This window comes from Ascidia mentula, chromosome 5, assembly GCF_947561715.1.
Source record: "Ascidia mentula chromosome 5, kaAscMent1.1, whole genome shotgun sequence".
Taxonomy (NCBI): domain Eukaryota; kingdom Metazoa; phylum Chordata; class Ascidiacea; order Phlebobranchia; family Ascidiidae; genus Ascidia; species Ascidia mentula.
Window position 1 is genome coordinate 22,248,576 of NC_138570.1, and position 16,147 is coordinate 22,264,722.

The window sequence follows — 16,147 nt, forward strand, 5'->3', positions numbered from 1 at the left end:
CTATGACATATAAGTTATAAGAGGTTAACCTGTGTGATCTGGTTATCCATTAAACCAAGCTATACTTCTAAATGACTTTAAGTTCATAATTACGAACAGCTCATTGTGTTGTATTTCTTAACTTTTTTACTTACAACGATTAAATATATATTTTGACAAAATTTCAATGTTTTAGAAGTTGGAACATAACTTGACTCTAGTCTAGACAAACACAATTCAAACGAACTCCACAAAAACTCAAGCTTAGCCTAGTAAAATAGGCCTACACAAAAAACATAGCCTTAAAATCAGTTAACTTCCTCTCTTGCTTAAAACTTCCCACTCTGAATGTAAATTGCATGAAACACAAATGCAATCACGTATATAACACAAAAGCACAACTGATTAACAAATTCACAAACTCTGAAACTCAAAAATCCCGCCGCCACTTCAATGAATGTTATCACGTGATGTGATACGCTTTGTTGGGCACGCAATGCACCTGCTTTCCATCTGCCATATATGGAACTACCAAGTATTACAATTATTCGTTTGTGACGTATTAAAATATGTAAATTTACTGTTTGTTACAATAAAGTGGGTTAGTGGCGTAATAATGCTGAGATTACATCAATGAACAGCAAATTGTAATGGGTAAAAATGAGTGCAGACGAGCTTGTAAGATTAGCGGCTTGTGCAACGAAATCAGGTGAAGATGCTAAAAGGGCTGAGGCACATGCAAGGGCTTGCAAGGTCTACGCTAAAAAGGTTTGCCTTGTAATATTTACCATGGTTTGTTGAAATTGTGCAAGCTGATTTTAGGTTGCAAAAGAAGCCGTTGAAATTAATGCTTTGGCGCTGGAATTGAAAAAAATAGCCCGTCAAGCTTTGTTAGAAATTGTGGAGAGAACAGACGGTAATGAGAACATCAATGAGGTTTTGAATTCATTTCTTCAATCTGTTAACGGCAGCAATATTGTTTGTGATGTCACAATGCTTAAAGCACTCTTTAACTTGGATGGAAACAAGATGGTATTTTACTTACAAATATTCATGGGTGAATATTTTGATTGGTCCTGTAGTCCAATCTACAGGGTGAAGATCTGCCTGAACTAATTCTCAATGAGAGTCAAAAGCTGATGGTTGAACAACTTGTGTTGAATCCGCAAACCGGCTTCAGGTAAATGTCGGAAATATCAATAAAATACGTTCCCCGACCTTAAATTATGTGACTAGTCATGCAGATGAACAAGATAGTTACGTCACAAAGCAAGCTTGTGGAAGTTTCGAAGCAGAAAATCCCTTCCTGAAAGCACCAAAGTAAAGTTTTCTTGTTACGCTTGACTAGTGTTGGGGAAAGCACCACAAACATTAGTTTTTATGAACGGGCTGGGTTTATAATCATACACAAGGCCGTTGGTTCTCGTGGTGACGAGCTTGCTTAGGGGCTTCTCGCGCTTGACCGCTAGTAACCCCGGGAAGGTCTGAGACAAGAACGCATTTACGCACGTGATGTGTGACGTAGTAATGGCGTTGGGAGATACCAGAAAACAACGCGCCGTTACCATGACAGCGGGAGAAGCCTCTGGCGGACGCTGGTAACCGGTTGCGGTTGAAAATCTTCCAGTTGGCGATTTGAGTTCAATTAGCGAGGCGACCTCGGTCGTAACCCAATTCAGACTACTCCGTTGCCACATTTTGTCCACGACAAATTTGTTTTATTGGAATGTTTGTGTTGTTACCTCAATATTTCCAAAGCAAATGAAGAAATGCATGGAAATCGTAGTAGCGTGAATATTTTGGAGCCGCCCAATAATTCCTAATTCGGTTTCCACCGGAGAGGGGGGAGGAAATTATATAATTTTCAGTAGCATCTTTAGCGTGTTGTAAATTATTTTCATATCTATTGCACTTGATATTTCCATCAATTTTCATCACAAACGATTCTCGCGTCATTTTTTCAACAACTTCCTCCGTGATAATAGGAAAGGAGCACGAAAACGATTAATTATCAGCATGGTGATAAATTTCTTTGAATACAGACAAGATGATTTAACACCAAGCTAATGAATTAAAATGTTTTTGTTGATTGCAAGAAATCTGAAATTGATGCAAATTACGTGAGATTTTAAACTGACAACCTCATCAGCTGAGTTGTAGAAATGCCTCAGATTTCAGGGTTAAACAGGTTTTATACCATAGCAGTATTCTCGGCGCCATTCCTTCATCACTGAGAAACAACCAGCAAGTCGTGCTCGGTGTCGCTACCAAGCGGAAATCACGCAGAAGGACAAAAGCACGTGCTTTGGGCGTTCCGTCTCCACTTCTTTCCACGGAGGAGGTGACAATTGTCCGGGTGAGATTAAATTCTATTATTCTTTATTGTTTTGCATTTTATCAAGTGTAGTTTGCGTTAATTTAAGTTTAATTAACTCGTCATAATCCGTTGGTTCGGTGACCATTTCCAGCGTTCCACTTCACCAAACCCATCCCAACACAGTGGAATGAGCCCGTTCGTTGCTACGCAACACAGATACTCGGTCCGGAGGAAACGAAGTGTGACGAGTCAGTTGACCGTGACAGACGACGAAGAAAGGCCCCAGTCACCACTGGCAACGATGACGCAACCGGGTCTTTCAACGAATGACGTGGAAAGAAAAAATGTGTAGTTTTATTTCATTCAACTACAAATTGAAATTATGAAAGTCAAAACTAATTTGTTTATAATAAACTTACAATGGATACAGAATAAAAAGCACGAAAACATTCATCTGCTACGAAATACCGACCATCGGCCATCTAACATTACTACGGAACTAATCTGAGCGGGACAAATGTTAATCTACGGTAACTGCGGGTCCTTTTTCTTTGCTCTCTTCACGTTTCAACTGAGCTCCTTTGGATTTTGCAGCTCGCCTATTTGCGAACTCGTTGTCACGTGTTTCTTCGGTGCCCTGTGATTGGTTCATTGTCGAATCTTCTTTTCTTATTGTGCTTACAATGACCTAACAACAAAGACGTCGATTTGAACAAAAACACGGTAGATTTAAGGTGAACTTATTTGTGATTTTAAGGAATACCTTATCCTTCCTCTTCTGTTTCGGCATTCCTTGGGAGTTAAAAGACATTTCTGAATCTTTTGATTTTCTTCCGTCATCGGATTCTGAGCCACTTCCAACGCTTGAAACATCTGAAAGCCTTCAATCGTAAAACTTCAGGGATTAAACAATATTTCGGTTATGGACCTGAGTCGGGGTCGGGTAAAGGTTCGGGGGGTGTTCGACCTTTGACCTCATTCTCCATGAGAAGAAGAAGTCGCTGCTGATCGAGATTCTCGACGTATTTCCCGTACGACCACGACACTTGGTTGCCATAACGACCATCGACGCTATCCTGGACGTCGCTGTCTTTACTCGAGAGAATCGCTGGAAATTCATCCGCGCCGGCGGCAGCTGCTTCTCTGGCTTCCTCCTAATTCATAGAAATCATATGATTAAGATTTTGCACGGAGAAAGTTGGATGTAGACTCACTCTCAATGCTTCCTCCTCCTGATCCCGCATCATCTTCCTCAACTTCTCCTTTCTCTTCTTCCTCTGGCGCTCCAAGGTTGTCGTTAGTTTCTCTTCGCCGAGGTTTTTTCTGAAGTCACAGAATTGACTCCAAAATGGAAAAAGGACCCGAAATACTGTGAGCTGTTTAACAAATTGTTAGATCAAAATAAACAACAATTTATGACAAATTTTTGCTAAAAGTCCCTAAATTTGTTCCAACAAACTTCTTCGACTTCCTCAATACTCACTTGCGCTTCTCGGAACACGTAAGCTCCAGACTCCCGACGTTTTTCGATCAACTTTTCCGCCATTTCGGCCGAAATATCGATTTGTAGAGAGGGGGGAATGTGGGAGTTAATGAAGCAATTAATAATTGAAAGGATTTTTGATTCTACGGCTGAGGTTTCGTTGTGGATGTGACAAAAATCCTGGGAACAGAAACGTTGGAAGTTGCGAAGGAATTCACATTTGAACATTTCAAGGCTTGGATTGGAATTTGTTTAACCAGAAAAATATTTAGCAGAAGATTAAATAAAGAAGAATTCATGGCAATGGAAACTTTCAAACCTTGTACTTTTGAACTTCGAGCCAAAATAAAACGTCATTTTCCAAAAAGTCACCCTTTAGCGACACGTAGCGGCGAAACTGCCCTGCTGTTATAGGGTTTAGTAGAGCGTGACGGAATTCCACCAGATCACGTGACGACGACTGCCATCGATTTTCCAACATCTGAACGAAAATTTGGTTCGTTACTGACAAAGATGTGCATTATGACGTGATAATCACCCGCCACGGTTCGCCGCGTTTCTTTTTCTTTTGTAAAACAACGTCTTCTGCAACCTCGGACATTTGCGACTTGGGACGTTGTCGTTCCTGTGACGTAACACGGTGACGTAATATGATGACGATTGATTTTGTAGTCAACAAAAAAAGTTTTTCTTTGATATTACTTCGATCTAGTCGCATTCGTTTTTACCATGAAGGCTTCGGTGGCCAGGAATAATGGAAGCCATCTTTTTTCAATTCTGATTTTGACAAATTTCTGGACTTCCGCGATCAGTTCATTTGTAGGTCTCTCCTTTAGGGTATTCCCCCAACCTCCTCCAGCTAAAACCGCCTGATTGGGAAGGGGTTGGAATTAAAATCACAAAGTTTGTGGGTATAGAAGGGGAGGACCTTATTTTGTTCGGCTTTTGTCGCTGGGCTCATCGGACCGAAGAAATATTTCTTGTGGAGATATTTTGATTTTATTTCTTTCGCTTTTTCGTCCCGTTTCTCACTTGATTGATGGGGAATCCTCTTAAAGGACTCGATATCGACCCAACAAAGTAAATCAGTTCTAGAAAGTTGTGATGAGTTACACGAATGTTCACCACATTCGAAACCTTACTTGACGTAACGTTCTTCAAGAAACTTTCGGAAATATTCGAGTTCTATCCGATTTCTCACGAGTTCGTCAAATGTAAAAGATCGAAATTCTTCGGAAACATTTCCCCACAGATTTTCTTCGTATTTCTCTATCGATTGTTGTTCGGAGGGGGGAAGGACTTTTTTCTGGAAATTTCAAAGTAAATTTTTAATTAATTGATGTTATTTTATCTTAATACGAAAGCTTGGTCTGTGAATGCGGACAAAAGGACCAATGTAGAGGATCAACACCAACCTCCTTCAAAATCCCTTTCTTGTTGAGGAAATTCATGTACTTCTGAGATACGTTCATATTCCGTTCCTGATTAATTTGTTCAATCTATAAATAAAAAAAGTCACATACCGGAACCAAACCGTGATGGTATGGATTAGTGAAAACGGATGAGGAAACATAGAAATTCTAGCGTAATATTAGTTACGTCACCTTTCCGTAACTTTCGCGATCCGATCCCAGCATCCGGTTCCAGGGTAGGAGGAGAAGTTTCAAAACGCTCTCCTCCGCATCGTCGTAAAGATCTTCGAAAGGAGGATCGAGTCTCGCTCGGATGACTCCGCGCGTTTCCATGGTTACTTCGATATCATCTGGGGAACCCCCCACAATGTAAGTGGAGTAGATGGTCTGCGGACACCGGAGGAAAAGTCAGGAAATGTTAACGGTGAATTCAATTATGATTCGCTTTCTGTTCCAAATATTCGTCGACTAAAATGTTGAATGTTTTGTCAACCCGCGAAAATAAAAACAAAACTTAGTTTCTGTGGAATTTATTCCTGAAGTTTCAGTAATTCGCGATTGTTTCGTTTTTTTACCTTAGCCTTTTTCTTTATGGTGAAATGATCGTAGATTTCAGTGTAAAATGACCTTCTGTAATCTTGAAGGTTAAACCAGAAGTGAATCGAATTACTCCACAACTGAAATATTAAAAAATAAAACGGTTACATGTCAAAATTCTGGTGACAAAAGAATGGAAGAAAGAAGTTCCGATTCAGGGAAGTTTTTTTTGGAAATCCCCCACCTTGTTTCCAGATAATTCGCAGAACTTGGTAAAGAACCAGCCAGCCTTTGTATCATGATGTAAAGCTTGCAACATACTCTCCATATTTGGGCTTCCTCTAACTGTCGATTCTGACGTCACAGAGCTAGGCGGTGACGTCTTAACACGTGGACGAAAAACGATGGGGGAAGTTTTTCTACAAAGGGAACTATTGGTAAAATATAATGTGACGTCATCATCAGCATTAACCAGCTATTAATGACGCGTAATATTTTGTTTTTTCAAGGGAACAGCAACCATGGGGTGTCAGAAACTGATCACTTGGATTTTGTGAAAAACCTTGCTTTTGCTTCCGCGGCTGACTTCAATCTTTCCATCCTCGCCCGTGTTTTCCTGGTCAGAGGACCCGCCGATGTTGCACGTTTGAATGGTGTCCGGTCCCCGCTCATCCGTTGTTTCAAAACCTCATCCACTTTTGGCTGCAGGTAATTCGGAATCGGATTCGGTGACGTGAGCGGCGGTGACGGATCGAGTGACGTCATAAACACGTCACGGTTGATGTAACGATGATAGTCGCTAATTACGTGAAAGGAATTCTTGTATTCTTGCTGCTGTGGAAGACAAACGCGGATGAGCGGAACGCACAGAAGATAAACATGGATGAGAGGAAGGCAGGCACGACAAACATGGATGAGAGGAAGGCAGGCACGACAAACATGGATGAGAGGAAGGCAGGCACGACAAGATAAAAAATCGTTGTTACCTTGAACCTCGGCAAACAGGATTTTGGACGCAAAGGAACAATTGTTATTGTTTTGGGAGAAGGATAGGATTGTGACGACATAGGACGAATGCCCCGTGATCTGATGGATGGGACGTCGATCAGCGCCTCTGATCTTGAAGAAAATCTCACAATGAATCTTGGACTCCTGGAAGAGTTTCTTTGTAATTTTGTGTCTCAACCACAAATCACACAAATTACCAATATAGGAGGAGAGGCTCAACAATATCTCGTTGTACACAATGCAAGTGATCCAACGTCCACTGGGTGGCGTGTAGGAGCTTGTACTTGGATAAAACTTCGTTGGGGATTCTTTTTGTGCTTCCAACTTTCGTGTACGTTTCACGCATGCGTTGCAGAAAGCTTGGGCGAAAAATAGTTAGCCTAGTGTAGCGGTTTCTCAACGTTATGTTCTGTAGTTATTTATTCGCTTCTAAATGAAAGTATTTTCGTGGAATTCATTGCTTAAATTACATAGTCATATCACGAATCACGGAATTTATTACAAATCACGTAATTTATCACATGAATCACAGTCACGATATGAACAAGTATCAGCTTATCCATACTTTTTGTTGTTTTTATTCTCCAGCCCGAAGCGACTTTTGTCTATGTCCAACCACAAATCCAACAACTTTTCTCCAACAGTGTTCTGAAGGAAGGAACGGAATTTCTTCAAACAACAAGAATCTGCAACAATCAAATTATTACGAAACAAACAACACAAATATTGCGAAACCAATTTAATGTAGTAAGATTATTTCGTCACAAACCCTTGAATTCCACATTTGATTGTGACGTTTCAAGTTCAGATTCATTGCTCTCCTCCGAGAACACCGAATCTGTTTCGTCATCAATCTGGAAAAATACGTCATAACTTGCATGTTATTTCATCACAATGATGTAACAACCAACCTTGTTTTTGAATGTGATGGATTTTCTCCGCGGAACATCAGTAGCGACATCTAGTGTAGTGTTATCCCTGTGTCATGACGTCGTGTTTAAAAGTCGAACAAAAAAATAAGATTATAAACTTTTAACCTGGTTTGCAATCTCTTCGACTCGTACTCGTGCAAAGAATCCGCGAAAACCTGAGATAACACAAGTTTTGTTGTTTAGCGGGATTGAACATGACCTCAACTTACCGCAGCGTCAAGGTCGCTCAAGGTTGAACCACGCGGTGAAGGCGGAACTATGGGATCGAGGCTCACTTCGTTTATCTGTTTGGGACCGACACCATCCACCAGTGACGTGTATACATCCTTCATTACCATAGCAACGAACACACCAGCGTAAGATTGAAGGTCATAGATGGAAAACGAGTAAGTTTCTGTGTAAGTTGACTTGTGGTAAGAAACTACCAGTAGGTATTCATCCTTTGCTGCCATTCTTGTGATAAACATTTACATAATTTATATCAAGCGACTGACGAGTTTAAGTATTACACCGAACTGCATTGTTTCTACAATTCCCTTATCACAACGTACAACCATGTTTTGATTACGTCATAGTGACGTACACATGCAACCAGTGTATGTCACGTACTTGGTTCTTCCCCGACTGAAACTTCTGGTTGACTTTCTTCACTTTCACTCCCGACTCCCTGGTCACTGCCCTCATCCGATAATTCAGGATCAATTTTCACAACTTGATTCACTTCAAACATTTCAAAACTTTTTGGTTTTAACACGAACTCGCTAAACAATCTAACTGGGAAAGTAGTAGAATAATTTGCCGTTTGACAAAAAATTGTCGACGTGGATGTTTTACTGACGCAACTGTTGGATCAGCCTCCATAGCCTGACACCTTTGTCCTCAAAGACACGGTAACCGTGCCAGGATCCGAAACCAGGTTGTTTTGGTGTATGGCTTTATACCTTGTGTGGTTGTATGTACGTGCACTGGGACGACTCGTGCGGCCTCTTTTCGGTGAATAGGATATCCGCTAGAAGGAGCCGGTGAGAAAGTGACCGATGAAGAGTGATACTGAGTGTGGTTCCTGCACAGAACGTGAAATTACAACAGGATAAATAACAACAGAAAACTTACATGACGGTTCCGCTTGACAGAGCAGAGATAGGAGGAATCTAAACAACAAATGACGTCATTGCTTTGTTATTCCACCATTTTGTTACATCTAAACATTACTACATTGACCCACCTTTGACGTAGCAAAAACACCCAAGTATGAGTCTGCGTCATCAGCTACGTCATTCCTCCGACTCTGGACGCTGATTGGACGAGACGAACTTGTCCGTCTGTGACGCAACAATGATACTGGAGCCGAAACTCTCACAGAAGTTTCAACTTTGCTGGAATCTTCGACCTAAACATATTTGAAGGTCAAACGTTTAATATTGGAACACAACGCAGTCCGGCACCTGTTTGGCGATTGAGTACCACTGGTTTGTTTGTGTGGTGGTCGATGAACCGAGGGTGACGCCGAGCTTCTCTATCAACTTCTCAGTGTCATTATCTGGTGTTGGAGGTCGAGTCACCTTTAAAGTTAATTTATTCTCAATATTTCGGGTAATTCCACATATTCGATTGTGATGAATAAACGAGACCCAAATGCTGTAAAAATGCTAAATGATTTCCCACAAATATTGCCTCAACTTTTTTCTGTTTAAACCAGGGTTTGTAATCCCTGTCTATGATCAACTTCATTCCGGCTCTGCTCGTCTCAATCTGACCGAGAAGTTTGGCCAACCTGGATACAAAAATATAACTTTATCTAAATTTGGTCGATAATAAAACGTTTCAGAAAGTTTTGAGTTTTAAATTAGGCTGCAAAGATTGGAAGCCAGCAAATAAAGTACAACCTGTATTCCATGTAAAGTTCGCTCTGTAGAAACGTCGGGAATCGTTTCTCTTTCATCCAAGCTATTCCTTGCTCTTTCTCCAAACACTGAATGAATCAACAACAAAATAACCACCGGGTATTTAGTCAAGAAAAACCACAACATCATGTTTCTATTCTTGAAATAAACTATTTGACAAACGGTGTCTGTATAATCGTACACGTGTCACGACTGCAAACTGAGAATAATCGTCACCTTAACGTTGATTCTTGTTTTAATTTCATCCCCGTCCCCTCCGCTTTCTTCCGCCAGTTTCTCACGTTCGTAATGTGGGAGTTTTATAGGCGGGTTCGGGATCGCATTCTGCTCAACAATTCCTTAAATTAGTCCAGGCACATTGTTAGGTCAGCACTATCAACATTGTGACGTCACCACTATCAACATTGTTACGTCACAACTATCACACTGTTACGTTAGCACTATCACCCTCGTGACGTTCATGCCACAGTTACTTCCCCACATAAACCGTTACCTTGTATACTGAACGTATTGGAGTTTGTGACCTCGCATAAGCCTTGATTTTATCAGCAAGTTGATATTTAGTTGGAGTGAGAACTTCGAATCCGCTGGTTTCTGTGTTGAATCTCAACGGTTCCGGAAAACTCTGGAAGAAAACAATGAAAATCAGGTCAAGACTCAATCAACGTCAACTTCGAAAACAAGAGGAAATACATCTCTGTGTGAATTCAAATCAATCTGACAAGGCAGCAAACTCACCGGTAACTGTAAAAACTCGTTGAAGAAATTTACAAACAAATCGTCGGTTGCCAAGCAATGTTCCTGCAAAAAAATCATTTTATGAAAATTTTTCTTCAACATTTAATAAAAACTTACAAAGTCGTCGACTTCAAGCAGCGGTGGATCTGAGGGAAAAGTTTAATTGTAAATTCGGAATACGAAAACATTAGTGTGGTTGCTATGGTTACATTATCGGTAACAAACCATTTCACCTGTAGTAAGAATTTTCTCCGGCATTTTGCATAGATTGTAAAGGTCAGTAGGTCACTATAGGTCAATGACCTGACATAAACTGGCGGTGAACAACACGCATCGATCACAGTTTCAGCTTCAGAGGTTTCGTTGAAATCGTTATCAGTTAAAGCATCAACAAAGTTTAACTGCTGGAAAGATTGAAGCGGATTAAAGTTAACTCGCATTGCTTCAATAAAAGCCACATAGACAAACTGACACTTGTTTCAGATAAATAACGTAAGTGCCTACAGTTGATGATCTGAGACGGAAAACAATTCGTCGTCTTCCTAACAAAGAACACTCTTTGTCATAACACCAGCTATCCACAAACCAGAGTCTGAGGCGCAAATACGCAAAGCATAACATGTTAATAATTAACAGAAACCTTTCAAGCTGGGGACTGAATACATTAAGATAGAGCTTTTATTGCGAAACCTTTGCAAACTATTGTTTATTACCGCCTGGTATTGTATTCCACTTATTGGTTGAATCACAAACCTTGCATCAGAATTGACTCCTTTTCACCTAAAACTTCAAGTTAAAATTATTTTTCTCTAACATCTATCCTCGCTATAACAGCTGGGTTCACATCCAGCACTGTGCGTTATTTTAGTGGTGAATTAATGTCTGCGTCACAAAACACTTTGTTGAACTTATTGTTGTGGCACCTATTGTTACGACACAAAGCAATTCGATATCGCTAGGTAACAAAGCGCGCGGAACGCTGCCTCTGGCAAGGAGTGATTCCACTTAATTTCAACACATACGATGGCAACTCCTTCCAGAGGCCGCTAAACAATCAGTCAACAACACAGTAGAGATCTTCCATGCTATCAGGAACTTTCAACTACGAGAGAAACCACCTACATGTTTTTAACAACAGCAAGTTGTACCTCGTGTCTGCAACTGAACATTCGCTTCAAACCCACTTGAAAGCACTTGTACACGTAATACAGGCTGACTGTCTCACTGTCTTCTCACAAAAGCGCAAATATTTGAGGCTTTATTGGGTTTAAGTGATGACGGACAATATTGCGATTGTGATGTAATAATAAAAACCTTGTATCTGAATACGGTAATTATCCGGGCGTGTTTATGAGCGAAACAATCAAATTCATTGTTTTGTGAAACTGATAGGGACCCTGCCTCATGCTGGCGAAGACGTATCTGACCAAGGTACAACATGAATTTATCAACCCACAAGGGAAATAATAATAGATATTACATTGATTCATTCAGCGTTTCCTTCACCAAGTTTGTTTGAGTAATTTAACCAAATAGCTACAGGCGACCGCACAAGAAATACCTGGCCTCGCTTAAATTTCGTGCGGATCTTGAGGCACTGCTGAACCCTCAGGCACAATCACAAAAAGTTTAATTTTCGTCGCTGTGTCTACCAGGAAGAAAACATCTGAATTGTAGGGTTACCATGGTACCGAGATGCAGGGAGTGGATGTCATGTGTTGATCCAGTGGGAGTAAGTTGCACAGCAGTGCGAAGAAAAAGCTGACGTTCGTGGAAATAATGAAATATCAACCAATCTTATACTGGATTGTATTATTTAGAAAAAGGATAAGGTGAAGTCAGACAGTAACTTCTATAGATCACATTAACTGTTTTTGCGATAGAAGTTACTTTACTTTTATAGGGCTGAGCATTGGTTGGTTTAAACCAAAGTTCGGAATACCATGATTATATGACATAAAAAAAGCATTGTGACGTAACACGCACCAAAAAGTCCCATGAACATTGTGAGTTTGCATACAGAGGATGACGTCACACTCAAAATTATAATTTGCATGTACATAAAGTGACGTCATAAAAGGTAGTTAGTTAGGGTAATTAGTTATGGGCGGTTAGCGGTCAAAGGAACCCCGACTTCAGTGAAATGTGGGGAAGTTCCCCCACATTTGCATGAAAGAAATGAAATATAACACCTTGCGAATTAAGTGGGGTGTCGAAAATTTGCGTCACAAGCCTAAGTCAGGCATTTATTCGTCACAAATCACGCGTTGTTTCGTCACAAGGAAGGTTTATGCATCGTCGCACAATAGAGAAGACAGCAGATCTACTTTCAACCTCACGCCGAATTCTTGCAGCAAAAAAACAAAAAAAGCCATGCTTCACAGTTAAGTCACGCTCTTTGCACCCCCTCCCCCTTCGAAGAAGAAGGCTGCTACAGCAGTATGGAAACAAACAGTGACGTTTCATCCACGGTCAGTGAGCTGTTGCAACGGACGAAGTTGTTTCCATTCTAGCCAGTTGCTTGAATTTTTGTAACCGGGAAATCTGCATCGGGATCCTATAAAAGCATGCAGGTCCGCATACAGCTTCGGGGCATTGGATTGTTGACATTTAGCGGTGTTTGCGGCATTTTCTGTTTATTTCGTTTTTCAATTTAACCTGTGTTTGAGAAACCCAGTTGTGTGTCAGGTAGGTTGTGACCTTGGATGTCATCCAAGACCACATGTGTATTCCCTTCTATCCCCGTGCATAAACACGCACGCCACGTAGTGTGTGTTAGATTCCCTCCAGTTGATTCTAATCATATAATTTATTGCATGGCATAGGACGCATGAATAGTTGTGAATTCAAGAAGAAATGGCGACCACATCACCGGATATGACGACAATCAAAGGTGGGTTTTATACAAACAAGTATTCATACTCCATCATTATTTCGTCATAATAATTACCACACATGCTTTGTAGCATGGCACAAACTTTTACGTAATCATCTGCCAGCTTGGACTAATGGCGCCCGTGATGGGAAGAATAATTTTAATAAATTTAATTAATTGCTTTGCACATATGATTGGGGACATCCCCGAACGTGACGCGATACCAGACGTCACGTGACACTTGTTTTTTTCCTCAGCCAATGCGAGCACGCCGACGTCAGGTGGGGGGGGCCTGGATGATAATACAATCATCTACATTTGCACCACGTATGTAAACAATGTCCGCACTTTACACAGAATAAACTGACGAATATTTTTATATTCAGGGTTGTGGTGGGGATCGGGATGATTGGCATAGGATGCACTGTACATTACAAAATCCTATGGTACTACCTCAGGCGGCCAAAGGCTTACCTTCTGGGGGTTCTTCTGCAATTACTTCTCGTGCCATGTAAGAAATTAACAAAAAATTTATGTGAAACACTGTTGTGGTTTGTGTTGTAGTGGAAGAGTTAATTTATGTGAAACATCGCAGTGGTGGCTTGGGCGCTTGCGAAGATGTTCCAAATGCCTCAGGAGGAAGCACTGGGAGTTATGATACAGGGATGTTGTCCAGGGGGAACTACCAGCAACATCGTGGTCTATTGGCTTGACGGGGTCGTTGACCTAAGGTAACCTCAGAATTCGGTTAACCAGGGGTCTCCAACCACGCTCTACGAGACATTTGCAACTTTTCCTCACGGGAATGAAACCTTAATCTATTGACGTCACAAGTTCCACATAAATGTTATCAGCTTTGTTCAATGACGTCTGTCTTACTTGAAGGTGAAAATAATATCTGCGTTAAACCGGTTCTAAGTTCAAAAAGGTTGTTGACCTCTGACGTAACCGGCCAATAAACTTGTGTGGATTCCATGGTGTCACGTTTGAGTACAGCGTCATCCATCATGGAGGTCATTGTCCTCTAATTGCGAGTTTGTGAATCAGCACCAGTGCCTCACGCACGAATTCACTCCCTTGAGTGGTTCCTAACCCACATGTGTTTATTTTTCAGTGTTGCCATGACAGCAACCTCAACACTTCTTGCCATGGGGACTTTGCCGCTGTGGTTGTTTATATTTCAGAATGCAGAAAACATAACAAGCTTTGTCATTCCCTTTCAAGAACTTGGTGGGTTTTGGAACTTTTTCCATGTTTGAAATTTTTTGTCATACAATCTGTGTGTGAGGCATTCTTACATACATTTGGCTACAATTGAACAAGTCCCAACTGATGTTTTTATATTTCCAGGAATAACTTTCGCATGTTTGGTGGTTCCCCTACTGTTGGGAGTTTTAATCAACGCAAAATTTCCGAAGAGAGCGAAGATTATTTCCAAAGTATGGGAAATCCCCAAAATAACCGACTTCGCATGTTCCATCCATGGAAATCATACTAACCGCCACATGTTTATCCGCAGGTTCTGATAATCTTGGCCTCGTTGTCAGTCTTGATTATTTTAATTGTGACGACAGTGTTGCGTCGTCAGTATTTTGTTCTCTCGTGGCGGCAGATAGTGGTAAGTTTTTCTTCACGCAAACGTCATTAATAATTTTTGTGGAAACTCATGAACTCAGGTCGCTGCCATCATGCCTCTACTTACCTACGTCATCGGTTACTTAGCGACCATCGTTCCCCGCCTGAGATTGCCTCCCAAAAGTCGTCGCACGGTAGCGCTAGAGGTAGCACTGCAGAACGTGCAGGTTTGCGCTGCGGTCATCCAACTTACTTTTGCACAAGCACCAAGAATACAATTCCAGATCATTCTCTTTCCGCTCATCTTCTATGTATTCCAGGTTTGTGTAAAGTTCTATTGGTTCTTTGGGGGATTCAGTAAAATACTTTTTCAATAAATCCTGACTAAATGTGCAGGCTAGTTACGCTGCACTTATGTCGCTCGCCTACATCTTCGGTAAAAAATATGGCTGGATTAAACCTGACGGTGATGAGGTTCAACTTTCACAACTTGAAGAAAGAGTTGACGAAGGTCAAGAGAATCCAACATTCCAAGGCGACCAGGAAAAGAACAAGAACGGAACGATTTAACCAAACTGAAATTGCAGGAAATATCGACATGTTTTATTTGTTTAAAACCTTTGACATTAAGTTATGACATCATTAGTTCTCCTTGTTAGAAGTTAATAGAGAAGGGATTTCATTTAAAAACAGTTGCTGGTTTGATAATGTAAAAAACCATGTTTGTCGACTTCTATGTGTGCTTGCAACTTATCTTTACCGCTAATAACTTTTTCTTTGCTATTAATACCTTTCTATTATCACATCCACATGTTTTTTCTAATCAATTTCAACGCGATGATATGGCCAATAATATTGATCTAAAAAATTAAAGATGTTAATTTTTAGACACCCAGTTTTGCACGGTTTTCAAATAAGGCCGAAAGAACAGTTTTTATGCAAAAGGTTTTCGTCGTTTGTTTTGTAAATCAGCAAACGAACGAAAACACAGCAGTAAAAAAATATACGATTCTGTCTTTATTTTTATAATTAAGACCGCGAGGTTGTTAAAATCCCGTAACTCTATGGCAGACTGGCCACCAGCGCCATGACATTTTGGATCAACAATTCAAATCCAATGCTGCAAGGAACATAAAAATCCGTGTTAAATATGACGGAAGATTCTGATACAGCGGATCGCGAAGTTTTTCGTCAGTCTCTGTAACATAGAAATCTGTGTAAATATGAACGCTGTAATGTAGTATTTTAGCTCAAATATATAACCAATAATAACGGGTGGATGCCATGCATCACGTCAAACCATTAAAAATCGAACAGATTTCTATTTTACACAGATTAAATTTGGATAAATTTTGGCGATGACTTTGTGACCCGGTGTTGCAGTATT

The 16,147-nt window shown here is 40.6% G+C and overlaps 3 protein-coding genes across 5 annotated transcripts; 2 read left to right on the forward strand and 1 right to left on the reverse strand.

The window, feature by feature from the left end:
- The first annotated feature begins 639 nt into the window (after positions 1-639).
- Positions 640-2,792, forward strand: LOC145903245 (uncharacterized). Its single transcript, XM_082991309.1, has 5 exons — positions 640-747; positions 802-1,011; positions 1,062-1,159; positions 2,182-2,335; positions 2,448-2,792. The coding sequence occupies exons 1-5, from the start codon at positions 640-642 to the stop codon at positions 2,646-2,648; spliced, it is 771 nt and encodes a 256-aa protein (XP_082847435.1). The 3' UTR covers positions 2,649-2,792.
- Positions 2,690-10,710, reverse strand: LOC145901338 (regulator of G-protein signaling 22-like). 3 transcript variants are annotated; one of them, XM_082988969.1, is made up of 34 exons: positions 10,544-10,710; positions 10,428-10,456; positions 10,311-10,373; positions 10,066-10,197; positions 9,789-9,896; positions 9,555-9,640; positions 9,349-9,442; positions 9,114-9,230; positions 8,894-9,058; positions 8,782-8,819; positions 8,610-8,731; positions 8,278-8,388; positions 7,878-8,062; positions 7,774-7,823; positions 7,648-7,714; positions 7,506-7,590; positions 7,302-7,422; positions 6,934-7,095; positions 6,715-6,880; positions 6,291-6,559; positions 5,973-6,147; positions 5,767-5,868; positions 5,384-5,578; positions 5,195-5,278; positions 4,922-5,085; positions 4,708-4,870; positions 4,508-4,648; positions 4,318-4,404; positions 4,099-4,260; positions 3,780-3,959; positions 3,511-3,672; positions 3,225-3,450; positions 3,060-3,169; positions 2,690-2,984 (listed from the first exon to the last, which is right to left on the reverse strand). In XM_082988969.1, the coding sequence occupies exons 1-34, from the start codon at positions 10,566-10,568 to the stop codon at positions 2,817-2,819; spliced, it is 4,314 nt and encodes a 1,437-aa protein (XP_082845095.1). In that variant the 5' UTR covers positions 10,569-10,710; the 3' UTR covers positions 2,690-2,816. The 3 variants fall into 3 exon arrangements, with proteins under 3 accessions (XP_082845095.1, XP_082845094.1, XP_082845096.1); XM_082988968.1 differs by having other exon boundaries at positions 6,291-6,562; XM_082988970.1 differs by lacking the exons at positions 2,690-2,984; positions 3,060-3,169 and having other exon boundaries at positions 3,277-3,450; positions 3,511-3,619; positions 6,291-6,562.
- Positions 10,711-12,758: 2,048 nt separating this feature from the next.
- On the forward strand, positions 12,759-15,647 carry LOC145902243 (ileal sodium/bile acid cotransporter-like). Its single transcript, XM_082990132.1, has 9 exons — positions 12,759-13,203; positions 13,443-13,512; positions 13,572-13,696; positions 13,781-13,916; positions 14,300-14,415; positions 14,536-14,624; positions 14,705-14,803; positions 14,862-15,080; positions 15,157-15,647. Exons 1-9 carry the CDS (start codon positions 13,167-13,169, stop codon positions 15,328-15,330), a joined length of 1,065 nt encoding a protein of 354 aa, XP_082846258.1. The 5' UTR covers positions 12,759-13,166; the 3' UTR covers positions 15,331-15,647.
- The last annotated feature ends 500 nt before the right edge of the window (positions 15,648-16,147 follow it).